Source organism: Xyrauchen texanus, chromosome 25, assembly GCF_025860055.1.
Source record: "Xyrauchen texanus isolate HMW12.3.18 chromosome 25, RBS_HiC_50CHRs, whole genome shotgun sequence".
NCBI classification, from domain to species: domain Eukaryota; kingdom Metazoa; phylum Chordata; class Actinopteri; order Cypriniformes; family Catostomidae; genus Xyrauchen; species Xyrauchen texanus.
Genome location: NC_068300.1, coordinates 13,172,229 through 13,193,033, shown reverse-complemented (window position 1 = coordinate 13,193,033; position 20,805 = coordinate 13,172,229). Strand labels below are relative to the sequence as shown.

The 20,805-nt window shown below is 36.8% G+C and overlaps 2 protein-coding genes across 3 annotated transcripts; one reads left to right on the top strand and one right to left on the bottom strand.

Moving 5' to 3' along the window:
* Nucleotides 1-1,293: 1,293 nt before the first annotated feature.
* LOC127618948 (bridging integrator 2-like) lies at nt 1,294-15,906 on the bottom strand. Of its 2 annotated transcripts, none has more exons than XM_052091653.1 (14): nt 15,769-15,889; nt 13,163-13,274; nt 11,824-11,904; nt 11,646-11,700; nt 11,412-11,506; nt 8,155-8,250; nt 7,938-8,045; nt 7,687-7,772; nt 5,412-5,487; nt 5,233-5,315; nt 4,937-5,041; nt 3,626-4,118; nt 1,854-1,920; nt 1,294-1,750 (listed from the first exon to the last, which is right to left on the bottom strand). In XM_052091653.1, exons 2-13 carry the CDS (start codon nt 13,253-13,255, stop codon nt 1,864-1,866), a joined length of 1,428 nt encoding a protein of 475 aa, XP_051947613.1. In that variant the 5' UTR covers nt 13,256-13,274; nt 15,769-15,889; the 3' UTR covers nt 1,294-1,750; nt 1,854-1,863. The 2 variants fall into 2 exon arrangements, with proteins under 2 accessions (XP_051947613.1, XP_051947612.1); XM_052091652.1 differs by having other exon boundaries at nt 1,295-1,750; nt 13,163-13,313; nt 15,769-15,906.
* On the top strand, nt 14,741-20,718 carry si:ch211-210c8.6 (uncharacterized). The gene is made up of 5 exons (XM_052091654.1): nt 14,741-14,961; nt 16,054-16,159; nt 16,326-16,432; nt 17,991-18,163; nt 20,415-20,718. The coding sequence occupies exons 1-5, from the start codon at nt 14,802-14,804 to the stop codon at nt 20,700-20,702; spliced, it is 834 nt and encodes a 277-aa protein (XP_051947614.1). The 5' UTR covers nt 14,741-14,801; the 3' UTR covers nt 20,703-20,718.
* The last annotated feature ends 87 nt before the right edge of the window (nt 20,719-20,805 follow it).

Genomic DNA, 20,805 nt, shown 5'->3' with positions numbered 1-20,805 from the left:
CATCACCCCTGTTTATTCATAAAATGTAGTTGGTTTGACATCTTTAGATAAAACAGCCATAACCTTTAATAGATTTATATGGATAGAATATTCTGTATAAAAATACCAATTTTAAACTCCCACAAAGAAGGCTTGCACTGTGAATGAAATAATATATTGAGTTTCTTTTTTTAAGTTGGTTTGACATCTTTAGATAAAACAGTCAAAAGAGTTTAATAGATATACATGGACACAAATTCTGTATGAAAAATTCCAAGTTTACACTCCCAAAAATAAATCTTGTGCTATGTAGGAAATAATATATATATATATATATATATATATATATATATATGTTGGTTTGACATATATATGACATATCAAACGGTCATAAAGTTTAATAGAATTAGAAAGAAAAAAAAAACGGGAGATACCCGTTTTGAAATCTAAGCCTTGTGGTATACTAAGGACATCCATATCTCAGTTGTTTTGGCCTCTTGATGTGAACAATGAATGCATAGAGCTGAATGGGTTTATTCGAATATCACACGATTATAAGATAAAACGAACTTTACCGCACCAGGCTCGAATCCGACCTCGGTCATGTTCCGATCCCATTTTCTCCAATACCCTGTCTGTCTCTTTTGGCCTGTAAATAAAGCTGAAAAAGGCCAAAAATAAAATGATAAAAACAGCCTTTAGGCTATGGTTTAAGTAAATGAGTGTTGCGTCGCTCACTACTAAAGTAAACAAACTAAACACACCTCTGTTTGTTTGTAGACGCAGACAAAAAAGGACACAATTAATCCCTCTTTAATTCACCGGATTTGATCGATAATATTCGGACACCTAAAATCCTTTCTAATGGCGCGAACGATCCCTTTAAATAACTCTAAAACTCATTTGACCAGCTGTTCAGCCATTTGAAACCGTCATATCTACTTTCAGCCAGACAAAAACAACAAAACTTACCTGCTTGAGCGCTAAAGTCGCGGTAAACTTAGTTCAGATAAAAAAAAAAGGTCGATGACGAGGACCCGTCTTTTTAAAACGTAAACTTTTAACTTCCGATCACACCAAAAATCATGAAAAACGGAGAGCGTTCAAACTAAAGAAGTGAAACACCATGAAACAACTGCTGGTCTAGAGCATGTGCGCGTTCACGAGCGTTTTCTCTTGCGCGCACTCGTGACGGATCAAACAATGGTCGAATTCCACTAAATGACTAATGTTAATAAACAACAAGCACAGCAGCACCCTGCCAGCATGCTGGACCAACCTATGAAAAATACAGAAACGAGGACTTGGATCATTCGTTTAATTACCAAATAGTGAAGAATGGAAAAAAATCAATAAAAAGTAAGCCTTTATTCACAGTAATTTAATGATGGGTCATTATAATGATTTTCATTCTAAATGTTTCCATTTGTTTGCAGCATAGCTACATGACAATCTCGTCAATAATTAAATACATTAAGCATACATTACTCTCAAATAAAGAGTATTAGGCTAAAAACATACAAATCCTGAAATAAGGAACACCACCACAGGTGAAAATCAAGTGACATTAAGACAGAAAAGTAATTATAAACTCAAATAAACTGTACATTGAATTAAAAATGACAATTTAAAAAAGATCCAGAATTTATCTCTATGTATAAACAAATAGGGGAGAAATAATTATGACTGCAGTGATACAGCATTTTGAATGTTTTACATTTATCGGCAGATTGCAGGTTTCAGTTTATTGCCAAAACACCATGCATATTTCCTGTAAACAGATATAATATTAAGTTAAAAATTATATATTTTATCTGTTCATAATGGACACATGATCAAAACATGAGTATGTGCTGGTCTCAAATTGTGCTGACCTTTTGTCTTCTATTTAGGGGTGTCCTCCTCCCCTTCTCCTGATGAATGGTTGTCCTTGTGAACAGCCTAGAAGTTCAAAAAGTGAATTACAACTATTTAAGTTACATTTAAGTTGTTACATTTTTAAATTTCTTTAAGGAATGAATATAATGGCTATGTTCCGAATGGAATACTAACTTAAGCAAGTGGCAGTTATGCAAACATTTCAAACTGTAGTACGCTACAATGTCACATGGCTTCATCACATTCCATGTGAGTGGCACTCCGTTATGATCTTGGAAATAAGTATCGACATTTTTAGTGTCAATTTAAAATATTCAATAAAAATCTTTATACTTTAACATTTGACAATCCAATCAAATAATGAGTCGAAGACTGATTTCATAATAGCATACTACCAAAATGCTCCTATTTTGGACATATATACTGTAGATATGGCAGAAATTGTATGAGTAGAATGCCATTCCGAACCCAGCCATAGAGATTATAGCTCATAATCATAGCTGTAATTACTTCCGGTTCATCCGCCAAACTGGAAATGGAGGGTCAAGTTGAGCGTATTATATTTGTGGGATACAGTACAAAAATGTGCATACGCTGTACAGTATATAGTATAGGGGTTGCACAAATACTGATTTTAAATAGACGACTAGATCCCATTAGTCGAGTTGAATTTGACTATTCGTTATGTCATTCCAACCCCAAATCACTGCACTTGAAGCACTTTTCTAAACTATTGCCGAATCACGTTATTGTAGGAGCAAACAGCATCTAAATCAATGTCGAAATTTTTTTATTTTTGCAGGTTGTTCAGTTTACTAATTAAAATGAACTACAGCAACACAATTCTAGAGAATATTTTTGGTCACAATTTGATTTCATTGTGTTCCATCCAATTTGATTTGTAAAATGTACGTTTACTTAATCCATTGGGACTACATAACTTTTTGTAGCATTGATGAAACTAGGCATGGGATTTCCATTTTCCAGCATGCTTTGCATGGAGCTGGATGGGGTGAGCAAATGTTGAAATTAAGTGTTATTGTATGCATTTTTGAGCAAGATGAAAATAGGAGAATTGTTCATGTTCTGTAATGTAACATTGGTATCTAAAAAGAGTGTCTGTTAGGCTGGAGTTTTGGGGGTTACCATTGTGGTGAAGATTGGCGCTTGTGCTTATTTTGAGGATTCACACTCGAGTGCTGATTAGCGCCTCAAACGGTAGCTTTTAAATTTACAGTACAGCACATTCCCTTTCACACCTGGCATATACTAATGATTAATAAAATAAAGTTGGACCAACATTAGAAATGTAATTATATTAAACACTATTAAAGTTGAATTTAAACTACCATAGAACATTGATTTGACCAAATTTAACAAAATTATGTTGGCTCAATGAAAATGGCTTAATGCGAATGAAAAATAAATTGCTTGTAAATTCTTAAATTCAATTAAGTAAGAGTAATGACTTCATTTTGACCATCGGGATGTATTCTGTCAGGCCATTGGACTCCAACTTGAAGTGCTTTTCTAACTATAGCCGAATTGTGTTCTCAAAGGAGCGAATAGAAACGACAAGTCTGTGCAACGCCTAGTATACACATAGTCTACTATGTACTAAAGATATAGTATGTTAGAATCCTATTCCAACCATAGACAGTGATGTGGAATGACTACAATGACACAAGTGAGGATGTTTTCTGTTTGCAAGAGCTTTACATTAATTTTTCTACACAATTGAAAGAACCATAACATGCACAGAACTCACATTGCTAGAAGCTCCTGTTTGTTCCACATCTAATAGACTGTCAAGAGCAATGCCATTCTCCACACCAGAAGACCTAGTGTTCTCCACCTTCTCAGGCTCTGGAGAGCCATTGGGGGCTGTGGTTGCTTTGATCTTGGCGCATTCGGTTGGATTCGAGTTAGGTCGCATTTCACTCTCATCACTATTGTCCTCAGAAGAGGAGTCATGTTTTGACACAGGGCTGTCTTGATCGGAGGCTGGTACAGACTCTCTCTTCTCTGCTTTCTTCTCCTCTACTGGTTTATCTTCACAGGAGCTGGTTTCATCCACCTGTGACTCATGAGAAGGGGTGACATCCTCTGAAGGATGGTCTGTGTTTACTGAGCTGGCTTTGGCATCACTGGCACCCGGGGCGTTCACATAATGGGGTAGGGGGCGGATGGGGCTGGTCTGTGTAGGGGTGTATGACGCATATGCTGGTCTGTCAGACTTAAAACTGGAAGAGTTGTCTCTCCTGTAGCAGCAAATATTTGTGTTGAATGCTCATTTAAAGTTGTAAGTGCTTCTGTCATGGGTTGACAGCAATGTTGCAATTACAATCTCAATAGAGTGCAACAGTCTGGTTCCGGAAAGTCAAATACATTTTTCCCATAGGACTAATTGATTTTTAATGAAGAAACCTTGAAAGAAAGGTTGTTAATGCTTTTGTAGAAGCCATCGGTTTGTGTTATTTCAACTTAAATAAAAAAAATGTTTAAGAGTGGTATTCCTGGTGAATACACTACTCATGATCCTGAAGAAAAAGATCCACCAAGCATAGAATTGTGGCAAACAAAGCACGCCAACAGAGTTTTCGAGCGACCTACTTATGCAAATATATATATATATATATTTGCATATGTCTGAATAAATGTAAAATATATTGTATCTATAGTAATGATACATTTTCAAACACTTTTTTTTTTTGCTTCAAATTAAAGTTTGTAATGTTGTGATTCACCTCGTAGCTGGTTGGTTTGGCTCATGGCTTAGCACTCTTTTCTGAAGGAAAATTATTAAACTGAAAATCTTCTGAAATGAAGAAATGAATGGGAAAAAATACTTCCGGAACCAAGACGACTGAAAAAGTGGCTGGACACTGTTTCACTCTTTAGGGAATGAAAATTATTTTTTCACAATGCTCAGTGATATTTTTTAAGAGAAAACAAAATCCATCATAACAGTAATCCCAATATATTTGGTAATATGAATTATGCACATTCACCAACAGATGGCATGAGTTCTTAACTTTTACTTAGATAAAGCAAAGGAAGAACATTCTTTAAACCTTACCTGAGAGAGCCCCTGGGGCTGTAACTTGTGTGGAAATCATAAAAGCTTTTAAGTGACTTCGGGGACAAAGTTTCTCTAAGTGACCTTCTCTTCAGTGAACCAGAGCTTAAAGGGAAAACAAGGAGAGTAATTTGTGACTATTTGCAATAGGATTCATGAAAGCCTTTAACTGTTTGTTATTATAACTAAATAATAATTAAAAACTTAACATGAAATTCCTTTATTAATTGTGTTACACTAAATACAATGAAAATATTGACCTATTAAATGGGCAAAAAGACAATAAATTCATATACCGGTTGAAGTTCTTCACCACAAAGCTCTTGTCTGGATGCTGGGCCATCAGCTCTTTCATCACAGTCTGTAGATCCTGATTTTTCTTGGGGGGAAAAGACACTTTTCAACTAGGAACCAATTTTTTATTTTTTTTACAGAGCCAAATATTTCATTGGCACAGCAGTATTTTAAACTTTACCTTCGTCATTTCCTTGTAGAAGATGTCTCTTTGGCTGGAAATGGCTTGGAAGACTGTGACATAACATCCAATGCGACTATAAAATGTGAGATAATAATTAAATGAAATGTTTGGAGAACATTGACAATGAAATGAACTATATTATATTTGTGTGCCCCTAGGCAATTGGTGGCTCAGTTGGTAGAGCGGGTCGGCCACTAATCGCAGGGTTGGTGGTTCGAATCCCGGCCCACACATTTCACATGACGAAGACACTGAACCACAAGTTGCTCCCAATGGCAGGCTAGCGCCTTGCATGTATGGTGTACGAATGTGTGTGTGAGTGGGTGAATGAGTCACAGTGTAAAATGCTTTGAATACCGTTAAAGTTAAAAAGCCACTATATAAGTGCAGACCATTTACCAAATTGTATCATGTATTTATGTGCAAGCTGTCAAAATAAAATTTCAATATTCATAGAATTTAAGAAAAACAGCGCATTCGAATTTTGGATGTGTGCAGAGCACTGGCGATGAGTTCAGACGATCGCATTCTTGTGCTAAAAAAAGGCTAGATGAAGCACAACAAAATACAGTTTAACAGAAACCAGTAGTCTCGGGATGCATTTTAAAGTTCTTTTTAACTTGACACGTGCTCCTGCACAAGACACTGAATAAACAAAAACAAAGCGAAACAAAGACGTTCATCTATCGCGTTTACATAGAAAAACAAATGGTGGGGGGCTGGATAGCTCAGCGAGTAAAGACGCTGACTACCACATCTGGAATCGCAAGTTCGAATCCAGGCAGTGCTGAGTGACTCCAGCCAGGTCTCCTAAGCAACCAAATTGTCCCCATTGATAGGGAGGGTAGAGTCACATGGGGTAACCTCCTATTGGTCGCTATAAAGTGGTTCTCACTCTCGGCGGGGCACGTGGGGAGTTGTGCGTTGATGCCACGGAGAATAGCTTGAAGCCTCCACATGCGCTATGTCTCCACGGTATCGTGCTCAATAAGCCATGTGATAAGATGTGCGGATTGATGTCTCAGACATGGAGGCAACTGAGATTCATCCTCCACCACCCGGATTGAGGAGAGTCACTACGCCACCACGAGTACTTAAGAACTCTTTTGGGAATTTGGCATGCCAAATAGGGGAGAAAAAACCCAAAAAGGAGTTAAAGTTGGAAATGTGTGTCCCGAGATACTTGTGTTCTGTTCCTTTCTGTTGCGTTCCATCGGTTTACATTTACATTTATGCATTTGGCAGACCCTTTTATCCAAAGCGACTTACAGGGGACAATCCCCCCCGGAGCAACCAGGAGATAAGTGCCTAGCTCAAGGTCACAATGATGGTGGCTGTGGGGATCGAACCAGCAAACTTCTGATTGACAGTTATGTGCTTTAGCCCACTACGACACCACCACTCCATAAACAGCCCCATTTGGAACAGTTTGAACAGCCCCTGGCCAGGGATCATGAGCCGCTTTACCACCAAGTTCAGCCAAATACCACTGCTATCTGGGAATAATTCTACCCTACATACAGCTGTAATGAATGAAAACACTGTGGTTTATCATTGTTATTATGAAGTTTGAGTCTGTGATATTATATACTGTGGCACCAGTGCAAGTGTAACATGATGATAACACAGAACTGCCTATTAAGGCATTTCCCCCTCGTTTTACTTGTGACTTATAATTTGAGAGTATGAACCGACTAAAACTCTATTTATTTTTTATTTTATGCACTTCAGTTTAAAATGGAATGGTTTTTTTTAACAGCCAGGAACGTTCTTTGCAATAAAATAACATGGTGTTGTATGGTTATATGTATTCAATGCGCCCTCTTGTGGACTATGTAAATAACATCAATTTCAAATATCTGCTGACTTTAAAAGGTTAATGCGAAGTAAAACTTTGAAATTAGTTTCTCTGCCCAATTAACAGCCCTAAATAGTATGAAACAACCTACAAATCTAAAACTAATTACAAACTTTATCTTTTTATGTCTTCTTTTAATACCTTTATATATTCTAAGCTATTTTATCAAATTAGTGATTAATGTTAATATTAAACTTTGGAAATGTAATAAAGCTTAACTTGCTATGTAATACTAATAAACCGAGAAAGACATTTAAACAAGATACATCATTGCTCTCCACAAGCCCATTATATTTTCTCCAAGAGCCAAGTAGCTGTGTTTATAGTGTATAAAAAGTAAAAACAAAGCTTTAAAAATGACTATAACAATGTTGATGGGTTTCAAATATGCTTGCAAACAATGAAAGCGCTCACCTGTCAAATAAAAGTGGCAGTTCCTCCTTCAGCTCCCTGTTTATGTCCTCAAAGATCATCTTGGCTGCATTCATCTCATCCTCTGCCTAGAAAAACAGCAAAGGGAAGGAAAGTACCATTCATTTTAGATGCATTTATATGAAACGAACATCAGCTCAGAATAGTAATAGATCAGAAACAAAATCAACATGACTGGAAGATTGGAACTTTATATCTAAGGCTATAAACAAACTGGTTTAAAGTCATAATACCTTGCCTATTTTGATGTCATCTGTTTTTTTGGCAGTCTTCAGTCCTGCCAGCTGGTGTCGTGTGGAATCATAGTCTACGAGTTTCCTACCTCGCTTGGCCACTTTTTCCTGAAGCATGGAGAAAGTTCACTGATGAAATGTAGATTAAAAATATCACTGGGAAATTTTGGGAACAGTTTGTGTATGCGCCTGTATTTATAGAAGCAGCTGTCATTACCCTGACATCGGGAAACTGGCTCATGTAAGAATTCATGGTGAGTAGCGACTGATCTCGCAGCTTGGACTCATAGTCATCCCATAGAGATTCTTCACCCTTTGGAACATGGTGAACCAAATTAGAGTTAAAGACGCAAAGTCCATATTGTGTGGTATTTGCATTATATAACAAAACAAATCAAAGCAAGTGGCATGTATTTTGAAAAAATATAGCACAAGAACATGTTTCAATCAAAACATTTCACAAAAATAAGTTTATTAGGTTATTATAAATCAACATACTGTTCAAAATGAAGACTAAAGGTATTTGTAACTTCCTGGCTTTCAAACTTTCAAACAAAACACCTGTGGTGACACTGTAAAATCTAACAAGTTGACTTTACTAAGATTTTTCAAGAAAATCTGTTTGCATGTTTTTTTAAGTAAACTACACTTATTTTTTTTAAGTTAAGTTAACTAGCTACAAGTAAACTTAACTCATCTGTGATTAAAGTATTATTGTTTAAATTGTATTATTTTAATTGAGTTATACAGTATAAGGGAAATTATGACTGGAATCTCGGTTAGTCATGTTTAGTTATTTTTTATTTCTTACCAGTTTTCTCCCTCGTGAGAGTTTTGTGATTCCTGTTTGTTTTTCTTTCGTATAATAAAATAACTTATTTAACTCGTTCCTGCGTTTGGGTCCCCCTTTCTGCTAATGTACCATGACAGAATGATCCAACCAAGATTGAACCCAGCAGGAATGAGTTTTTTCATTTAAACCTCGTTCCCCTGTGTGTCGTCAGGATTGCACCCCCCAGAGCATCTTCAATCTCCATCAGGGAAAACAGTCGGTGAGGGAGTATGTGCTTGAATTTGTAGCACTGGCCTCGGGTTTGGGCTTCAACCAGGAATGCATCATTGATCTTTGTGGCAGGCCTGGTTGAGCACATCAAGTCCTGTATTCCAGTTGGGGGTGAAGAGGGGTTGCCATAAAATCTCTCTTCATCCCAGACCGAGGACAGTGACACCCCCCTCACCGACAGTGGGTGCTGCAGCCGCTCTTCCATCATCTGCCAGGAGGCAGGGCCTGTTCCTGCTGCCAGGAGGCATTACCCTGTTGCTTCCAGGAGCTCCTGACCGTCTAGAGAAGGAAGCAGAGCAAAGTGTCCGATCCACAGTTGCTGCCACAGCGGTAGCCGCACAACCTGTCCAGTTCCCGGTCGGTGGTCATCGAGCCGGTCCTGATGCCTGAAGTCTCAGGACCAGCTTGTCGACGGCCTCGGGAAACAGGACCGGCTCGTCGACGGCCTCGGAGAACTGGACCGGCTGTGCGGCGACCGCTGTGTTTGTCGGATTGTTTAATTCCCATGCCTGTTGACCTGTGGTTGTGTACAAAAAACTAACATTTTCCAAATATCTTAGACAATTAGAAGATAATAAAATACAATAAATGTTTGTTTTTCAGTATCAAAGAAACTGCAGCAAATCAGGAAAAATCTAGGAACAGGATTCGTTAGTTTCGCACTGATATTTCATGAGACTGGCTGTCAAAAACCTATTGAGCTTCACATAACACAAGATGCACAAGTATTTTCTCAGGCACATATTCAGTCTAAATAGATGCACAACATCAGTCAGTATAAATAATTTCGGTAGTCCAAACACCATGCTGTTAATTAGGGGTTAAATCGGACGTTTCATCACGATACGATCTTGAATCAATTATCTTGGCCTGCGATCTGATATTATACTTAAAGGTCTGCCGCGATATGATTCGATTCAGAGGCCTGCAATCGATATTCCGATATTATGTGTCTAGTTTACACAATCAATGAAATATTTATCCTCAAATGCAACCAAAATATAATTTGATTAATGTATTCAGTTCTCTGTATCCACATTGCGACATCCACAACAAAATAATGTACTTCAGATGTTGAAAAACATGATACAGATAAAAAATAAAGTCTCAGTAAGTGATCATCAGTTTAGTGTAACTTACATAGCCTACACGTGGCTGATGCTAAGCAGGTGTTTCTCTTTCCCTCATTAGTGCTGTTCAGAATGTCGGAGTTTTCAAGATGTTTCACATGGTTGAACCTTCCCATGGTACTTTAAAATAGCACATTCTCGTGTAAAATTCAAATGGGTCACATGCGCAACGATATCGATGGAAGCCCGAATTAATCGCGCATTAGGACCGCTCTGCGTTTGATGTACTTGCACTGATTCTGTCAATGGAACTGGCATTTCGCGGGAAGCTCGGTAGAAGCGCGTGCACAGAGATAGCAGAGCAAAATTTGCATTCAAAGGCCCTCATACACATCCGTGTCCCACATGAAAAGCATATTAAGCGCTCATAAAGTGAAATGAATGTAGTATGGTTGCTTCATCGCCTGACGGAAATACATACGGACGTGGCTGACATGAAAGTATAAAATAAAGGTAAATCTTGAAAAAAACGTCTTTATTTACGCATTTAATCGTTAACATTGGATCGTCGGTCATATGCATCGATCCAGATTGATGGACCGTTACACCCCTACTGTTCATGTGTAGTACTTGCTATAGTTTACTTCCGCATTGTTTGTTTTAACCAAATAGCTATGTCAAATGTAAATCAAGCCAATCACTGAAACAACAGTGCCACCTTGAGTAACATGGCAACAAGAAATAATATGTACGGTATAATAAAATGCTTTTCGGATACTGATAATTCACCATTGTTTATAATTAATTGTTGCACAGAAAATAAACATGAAATAGTATTTTATTTGTAATTTTATTTTTATGTATGAATATACTCATTCCTCTTGTAATAAACTAAGAAATAAAATAATCAAAAAAATATAATTCATGGAACTTTAACCATTAAAACAAATAATTATATATATGTAGCAAATTTCATTATAATTATTATTATTTATTATAATTATTTGTTTTTAATTTTATGCCATTTTTGCAATATTTTCATGTTTTCTAGACAATTTATAAGAGAGAGATTGTGGAATACCAAGCGTGGGCACAACTCCAAAAAATGTATGAGGTACAGGGGGTGTAATGAGGTCCTGGGTCACTAAAGACCCGAGGTATGCTTTTAAAGGTTAAAAGTATGTATAAAAATCAATATAGGTCAATCAATCATTTAACACATACCACTTGCTTTGATATTTTTTTTATCTAATGCAATGACATTTTTAAGTGTGGCTTCAAGGTCCAAATACTTTTAGGGGCAACTGTACATTAGTATCATACAGAATGCCCTGGTCATACCTCCACAAAACCCCCAAGATCCTCTGCACCATCCCACTCAGTGTCATAAACTTCATTGAGTGTCTGAAACAGACGACTTGAGGCATCCCTCATTACTGTTAAACATAAAAGATTTTAGTTGAGTGTTAACTTGTGCGTACACAATTTCAAGAAACTATGCCAGTAATACTTTATAAGAAAGCTGATTTCCTAGAAGCTTTTGCATAAGAATGGATATAAATTTAAATAACGAACCTCTGACAGCATTCAGATACGCTTTCAGGTCCTTGTATATTCTGTATGCATCGTTCTACAAAGGTGTGGAGTCATGTCATTGTACTAAGATGTATTATGAATCTAATTAATATATTTATTATTATTAATTTATATATCATAAAAAGTTACTTTGTTTACCATGATAGATTTAGTTTACCTGCTGGACTTGGAGGTTTATCACACACTGCTCAAAGTGCTCATCTTTGGTCTCATCTGACTTACCAAGCTTCTGCAACACCTGCGAAACACATAAGACATTACAGCATCCTTACATACACCTGTCAGCCATGACAAGGATATTCTCAATGTACACTGACAGCACCTCAATATTCACATTTGATGGATATTACACCTGACCCTTAAATAATTCATAAGCACTCACTGGCAAAAAAAAGAGCTTCAGATACTAAATCCATCATGTTCACCAGCCAGTAGGTTCCTGCAGATCAACTGACAGTGGTGTTTGCAACGCCAAGGTCAAGGGTTTGATTTCTAGGAAGCTCACATCTGTTCTAATGTCGGCAGTGTCTATTTACACTAAGTTCAAAGAGCCAACGTTATTGGCTATTGCTCAGACAATTTACTCTAAGGACAAAAAGAATATTACTTCTGTTTACACTTTATGTGAATGGGATCTATTTTCACTTAGAGCAAACAAGAAGCTGTATTTTTTTTTGCTATTTACACTGGCATCTACCATCTTTACACTTAGTGTACCTAAAATGTATAGGTCTATTTTGAATGTGCTGTAAGTCAATTTGAATTAAAGTGTCTGCCATTGCATTAAACAAACTATTAACCTGTCCACTTGTCAATATTGAGGGACAAACTGGTAATATTTAGCTTAAATGTCCAAATCTGAAGCGGTTAATGGGACTGCATTTTTAAAAGGAAGTGAAAGCAGCAAATTAAATAGTTACTTGCTCAGCCTTAGTAAACAAATACAAAATAAAAATTAAAAATATAAGAGACTGTTAACCAAAGAGGGAGGCTACATGTGTGCATTGGCTAATATCAATGGAGCTTCACCCCCACCTGATAAAACAGATAAATGGTCATGTGACTGTTATAGTGATTGATTATTGAATCAAAAGCACAATACAAATTCTGCACTCTCTGCACTCACTCCTTAAAGGGATAGTTCACACCAAAATGAAATCTGTTGCTATTTACTCACTTTTTTAATCACTTTCTTTCGTCCGTGGAACAAACTGAGATGTTATGCTAAATGTTAGCCTCAGTCAACATTCTCTTTCATTGTATGGAAAATATATAATGAAAGTGAATGATGAGGCTAACCTTATGCATAACATCTCCTTTTGCATTCCATGTGTGAAAGTAAATAATAAGGGTCTGAAACTAGATGAGGGTGAGTAAATGATTCATTCATGAATTTTAATTTTTCTGTGCACTATCCCTTTAATTAAGACTGACAGTATTGTGGATATAACATTGGTTCTCTTGACATTTGTGTTTTATGTGTCCAGGCTACGCACCTTCTCCTGCGCTCTGTTGATTTTTTTCTGAACCCGTTTAGTGAACACATTGGCCCCTCCCTTTGAGTTGATGCTTGTCTTGCTCTCTGCCATCCTCTTCAATTGTGTTCTTCTGTAATTTTCGATAGACCCTTAAATTATTTGACTGATCCTGGAGAATAAAAGAATGTATCTAGAACAAATGATGGTTCACTTGGTATATTCAACTATGCCTTTTGTTTGAGCCCTAACACACCTTCTCCAGTCTTCTTCTAAAAGTCATTAGCAATAAATGTCTTATCTATCCAGGTCATCGAGCACTGCAGTTGGCTCCTGAGTCATATTTCATTGTAAATGGTTACTTGCTGTGCTGAACTCAATAATAAGGGGTTCATTTGTCAAAGCCTAAATGAAGACCATGTGGAAAATGTTGATTTTTTAAATCAATGAAATTTGAAGGATTATTTTATATTCTATTCCTTTCAATATCACATTAGTGTATTTACTGTAGAATGTGTGTGACTATTCTATTCTACTCTGGATCAGATGAGTGAAATTTAAGTGATTGTATTCTATTTTTATTCAAAATCAAAAACATTTGTTGAATGATAATCCATGTGATTATTCTATATCACATAATTAATATTTGAATGCTTCTATTCTATCCTGAATAATAATATTCTGTTTTATTCTGTTCTATTTTGGATAACAATATTCGGATTTGAATGTGTGATTATTTAATTCTATTCTGGATCAGATCACTGACATTTCAATGATTCTATTCTATTTCAGAACATATTAGAGGAATCAGAATGTTGTGACTGTTCTGTTTCATTCTATTCTATTTTGGATAACAATAGTTGAAGTAGAATGTGTGTGACTATTATTCTGGATCAGATCAGAAAATTTCAATGATTCTATTCTATTTTATTCAGGATCACATTAGTGGTAGAATGTTTGTGAATATTCTATATCACACTAGTAATATTTGAATGCTTCAATTCTATTCTGCATTATATTAGTGGAGTTAGAATGCTTGTGAATTCTATTTTGTTCTATTCTGTTTTGGAGAACATTAGTGAAATTAGAATGTGTGTGACTTTTTATTCTATTCTGGATCAGATCAGCAAAACATCATTGATTCTATTCTGTGTTATTATGGATCACATTAGTTAAATTAGAATGCTTGTGACTTCTATTTTATTCTATTATATTTTGAAGAACATTCGTGGAAATACAATGTGTGTGACTGTTTTATTCAATTTCAGATCAGATCAGTGAAATATTAATGATTTTATTCCATTCTACTCTATTAAATTTTATTCTAATCTATACCTGAGTAAGACTAAAATGCTTGTGAGTATTCTATTCTGTTCTATATACCTTAGTGGAACTAGAATGTTTGAACTTTTACATTCTATTCTGCTTAACATTTGTGGAATTAGAATGTGTGCGACTATTCTATTCTGGATAAGATCAATACATTATGAATGATTCAATTATATTCTATTCAGCATGTAGTACATAAAAACAGTGATAACAGATGTTTCAAACTACACTTCCCAAGAGTCACAGCGCATACATAACAAGTATTAGCCACCCCTCCCCACTAGTATGTAGGATTTGAACTTTGCTCTGCTCGGTTGCTCTGCAGGGTCGTATGATTGAAGTCAAGTTTGTAACACTTATGCTTCAGGACATGCTGGATATGATCATGGGAAGCACGTTGGCCAAGTGTGCAGCCACTGACCTGGGCATTCAGTGGGTCGGATGGGCACTAGCGTCTGCGCTCAAAACGGAAAAGTTTTACGATTTGGCAGGTAAATGATTTATCCGAAAGTCGTAATCATAAATTGTTAATTATGCTGTGACTCACAAATGTATTGATTTGGTCTTTGTTACTATCGTTGGCTTTGTCGTCGCTATTCGTAAGCATCCAAATAACTATTATTTCGCCTTAAAGGAGGTTCAGTGGTTTAATTAATCGAATCAAATCGTTGTTTGTTTCATTTAAATTATAAGGACATTATGAGACGGCGGTTATCTAAATTATTATGAAAGTGTTGTGAAACGACCATAAGTACTTCTCCGCCCACAGCAGCTTCTCCTACACTTATTCCGACAAATCCTGCCTCTTGACCAATCAGATCAATGGCTCTACATTGTAGACGTCGTCTGATTGGCCGAGTTGTGGACAAGTCACTTTCAATCCTGCCTCAAGAGGCGGGACTTGTCAGAATACTCGAATGCACTCTTTCATAATCTACATGTTCAAAAATACATGCCATTTAAATTTTATTTTAAAACGTGTGCATATACCTAGAAAAACAATTATAATTTTTCAGTTAAATTACACGTTTGTAAGTGGTATTAACTTAGTTTCTAGTTCTGCAGGGGTATTTAAAATACAGTAGATATCAAACAAATCTTCCAATATGAATTCCTTCATATTATGAGGTTATATAGCCTATTAACAGTATACTGTACATATTAACAGTTATATTACTTAATGACATATCGAAAGTGCTCTTATAGTAGTACCTTTCCAAAATCAGGATATTTTATTTATCCATGTTATGCAGATCCTTATCTTTTAACATACCTAATCAAGCAAATCTTCTACATACCTTTCAACATTCAATGTGCATTTCTTTTCAATGGAGTCCAAATATTATCCAATCGTTTCAGCCTTTCAAACTCCCTAAGCACTCTAGTCTTTCCTTGATGAGTGTGCTCTTGAGAATCCTTGAACTTTGGTACCAAATGCCTCTTAAGATCATTGGTAAAATATTCAGTGAACACGCCTCACTTTTCAAATGGACGGAAACAGGGGAATGGCTGTTCCGCTCATAAATTGCAGGATAAAGGATACCTTATCAGTTTAACTAAATATTAATTTCTCTGTTCTGTAGGATCTGGTACCTTTATATTGCTGGCTCATCTGAGTCGTGTTTGGGGCGGAACTGGACACCTTAGACAGAATGTACAAACTGGACTTGTCACTGCCTGGGGACTGAGGTAAGATAGATAGATAGGAAGACAGATAGACAGACAGATTGATTGTTTTGTTGCTTGACACAGAGTTGTTGAATGTGCAGTCCGCCCAGCTTTATGTTATATTAATGTATGTCATTAAGGTCTGGTTAATAAGTCAATAATTGACAGATGGGGCCTTGTCCTGCAGACTCGGGACATTTCTCTTTCTTAGAATCCTGAAGGATGGGCAAGACCGGAGGTTTAACAATGTCAGAGACAGCCCGGGGACATTCTTTGTCTACTGGACCATGCAAGGTCCACATCTATTGATTGTTTCCATCGTTTCTGTTTTGATGTTAATTGATAACTGCAGAGAGTTTCTGTTGGTCATATGCAAGTGTCCTCATGCATTTAACTAAAATAATGTCACAAATACTTCAAAAATGATCTTCTTAATCGGTATTTTTTCTTATTTTCCAGTAAAAAATATGTAAACATATTTTAAACATGATACATAACAAGTAAAATTACATAAGATATGAAGTTTTGATATTGTTTTTAGAGAACTCTAACAAAATTATGCTTAAAACAAGAAAAAACTATTTGCCAATGGGGCAAGAGAATCCTAAAGGGATAGTTCACCCAAAAATGAAAATTCTCTCACCATTTACTGACCCTCATGTCTTCCCAGATGTCTATGACTTTCTTTTTTTCTGCAGAACACAAATTAAGATATTTAGAAGTATATCTCAGCTCTGTAGGTCCATATAATGCAAGTGGGTTTTGGCCAGAACTTTGAAGGTCCAAAAAGCATATAAAAGCAGCATAAAAGTAATCCATACGACTCCTGTAGTTAAATCCATAGCTGTGTCTGAAACGACACACTATACAATATGCACTTACAAAATATACTATGCAGTCAAAACATTTTTTTACTACACAAAAGCATAGTGATGTTTCAAGTGCACGTGAAGTGTTGCAGATAGCTTTAGCATGTTAGCCAACCTCAATTCAACATTGTATCTTAAACAACATACATATTCACACAGTTTGGGGTGATTCAACTAAAATTTGTAAGATGATGTATCCACTGAAGTTTCATTAGTTGATACATTCTTCATTATTTTAGTTTTTTGAGACCAGCAGCGCAGCCAGGTGACTCCACCCCTTCTGCTATGTATGGCAAGCCATGAGCATTAAATGCATAAAGTGTCCAACATTCCACACTTGAAAAAGTGCATCATCTGGGTACACTTCTTTTTGCTGCATTGTCAGTGTTAACATACTACTCACACTTATTACACTACAAAATGGATTAGAATAGTGCAGAAGTGTGTGGTTTGGGACACACCTCATGTCTTCAGTAGAGACATGTCTGTGTCCACCTCTGATAGGTGTGGGGGAGAAACAGATCAATATTTAAGTGCTTTTTACTATAAGCCTCCACTTTCACTTTCTGCTTTTGTTTTTGCTGATTCACATTCTTTGTGCATATCACCACCTACTTCGCAAAGAGGAGAATTTATAGTAAAAAGTACTTAAATATTAATCTGTTTCTCACCCACACTTATATCACTTCTAAAGATTTTACCACTGGAGTCATTTGGATTAAATTTATGGTGACTTTGTGCTTTTTGGATCTTCAAAGTTCTGGCAACCATTCATGCATTGCATTGTGTGGATCTTTATCTTCAAGGACTTGATATATTCTTCTAAAAATCTGTGTTTGTGTTCAGCAGAAGAAAGAAAATCAAACACATCTGCTCATTTTTGGGTGAACTAATCCCTTTAATTCAAAGGAAAACCCCCATTAGCAAATCGTTCCCCCACCGTATCACATATCACAATGATGTTTGTTTCTCTTTCTTTCTAGCTTTGTGGGTATTTGTTACCCTCTTGCCCACCCTAATTCTAAACAGTGAGAGAAGAGATGAGCCCTTAGGCCCACGTGACTATATCGGGTGGGGAATATGGGGGCTTGGCTTTGCTACACAGGCCATCGCAGACCAGCAGAAGTGGAACTTTAAGAGTGATCCAGATAACACTGTGAGTAATAACTCCCACTGAAAATAGTATGTTGTAAAATGCTTTTTTCCCTTCCATAAACAAATAAGAAATCTCTGTTTTGTAGTAATAGATATACTGTATGTATATTCAGAGACTTGCTTTTAAGATTCAGTGTATTAAGTTTATTGACTAGTAGTGCATAAAACGTTTTTTTTTTTTTGTCATAAGCTTTACTGAGAAACTCAATACTTAGTTGAAGCATGTTTTGCAGCGATTACAGTCTCAAGTCTTTTTGGGTATGACACGTACAAGCTTTGCACACCTGGATTTGGGGATTTTCTGCCATTCTTCTCTGCAGATCTTCTCAAGCTCTGTCAGGTTGTATGGGGACCATCAGTGGACAGCCATTTCCAGGTCTCTCCAGAGATGTTCGATTGGGTTCAAGTCTGGGCTCTGACTGGGCCACTCAAGGACATTCAAGGAGTTGTCCGTAAGCCACTCTTGCATTGTCTTGGCTGTGTGCTTAGAGACATTGTCCTGTTGGAAGGTGAACCTCTGGCCCAGTCTGTGGTCCTGAGCACTCTGGACCAGGTTTTTGTTAAGGATATCTCTGTATTTTGCTGCATTCAGCTTTCCTTCAACTCTGACCAGTTCTCCAGTCCCTGCTGCTGAAAAACACCCCCACAGCATGATGCAACCACCACCATGATTCACTGTTGGGATGATATTGTGCAGGTGATGAGCGGTCCCTGGTTTCCTCCAGACATGATGCTTAGGATTGAGGCCAAACAGTTCCTTCTTCAATTCATCAGTCCAGAGAATCTTGTTTCTCATATTCTGAGAGTCATTAAGGTGCTTTTTAGGTGTCTTGCACTGAGGAGAGGCTTCTGTCTGGCCACTCTGCCATAAAGCCCAGATCAGTGGAGTGTTGCAGTGATGGTTGTCCATCTGCAAGTTCTCCCATCTCCACACGTTCTCTGGAGCTCAACCATCGGGTTCTTGGTCACCGTCTTACCAAGGTCCTTCTCCTCCGATTACTCAGTTTGGCCGGGTGGCCAGTTCTAGGAAGAGTCCTGGTTGTTCCAAACTTCCATTTAAGAATGTTGGAGAACACCATGCTCTTGGGAACCTTCAATGCAGCCAAAACTTTTTTGTAGCCTTCCCCTGATCTGTGCCTCAACACAATTCTGTCTCCGAGATCTGCAGGCAATTCCTTTGACCTTGGCTTGGTTTTTGCTCTGATATGTATTTTCAGCTGGGAGACCATTTGTAGACAGGTGTGCGCCTTTCTAAATCATGTCCAATCAACGTTGGACTCCAATAAAAGTGAAGAAACATCTCAAAGATGATCCAGAGAAATGGGATGCACCCAAGCTAAATTTCAAGTGTCATGGCAAAAGGTCTGAATACTTTTGTTAATGTGATATAATTTTTTTATTTTTAATAAATTTGCAGTTAACAAAAATCTGTTTTTTGCTTTGTCATTTTGCGGTATGGAGTGTAAATTGATGTGAAAAAAAATTATATAAAGCATTTTAGCATAAGGCTGCAACATAACAAAATGTGAAAAAATTAAGGGGTCTGAATACTTTCTGTATGCACTGTAATATAACTTATGTAATGACAGCTATATATTTTCAATACATTTTTCTGCATTTAAGTTAAGCTCAATTAACAGAATTTGTGGCATAATGTTGATTACCACAAAAAAATTATTAAACTCTTCCCTCATTTATTTAAAAACTAAAAGTAACTACCATGGTTACAGTGAGGCACTTACAATGGAAGTTAAATGGACCAGTTTATAAACATTAAAATTCACATGGTTTCAAAAGACATACATATTTTAGGTCAACATGATTTTAGTGTGATAAAATCAGGGAATTACCCACATTACCATTTACCAGATTACAGTATTTACTAGTACATGGTCATGACAATGAAATTATAATATTTTATATAACTTTACAGAGACAAGGTTAGTAATGTACATAAGTTTTGTTGCATTGTACTTACATTTAATTACATTTGTAGTTACAATGTCAAACTTACCCCTAAAGCTAATCTAAACCCTAACCCTACTTTTACAGTTACACAATAAATACATTATATTGTATGTATTTTAATGCTAGTACATAGTAGTTAAAGACTTCTATATAGAAAAAAGCGTATTCTTAATAATACATTCTGGAAGTTTGCTTCACGAAATCCTGACCCTAGTGCTTATTAATTTACATGACATTTTATCAATGTTGTAGAGCAAAGGCATTAATCACACGTGTACTTACAGGGCAAATTTATTCGCCATGGACTGTGGGCATACAGCAGACATCCAAACTACCTGGGGGAGATCCTACAGTGGTCAGGACTGTTCCTATCGGCTTCCTCCGTCCTGCGTGGGCCTCAATACCTCAGTGCGATCTCTCCCCTTTTTGTTTGGTTCCTACTTAGGCATGTTAGTGGGATCCCCATTCTAGAGAAACAAGCTATGAGAAAGTGGGGATCGGACCCTGCTTTCCATGATTACATCCAAAACACTCCACTCCTTTGGCCCTTTCCCAAATTTAAAGGTGAATAAAGCACTATACAGCTCACATATTTTGTTTACAGCATTTGTAGAATTTAATTCAGGATGTCTTGAGTGACCAGACTAGATGTTGAGTGACAATTTCAATTCTACA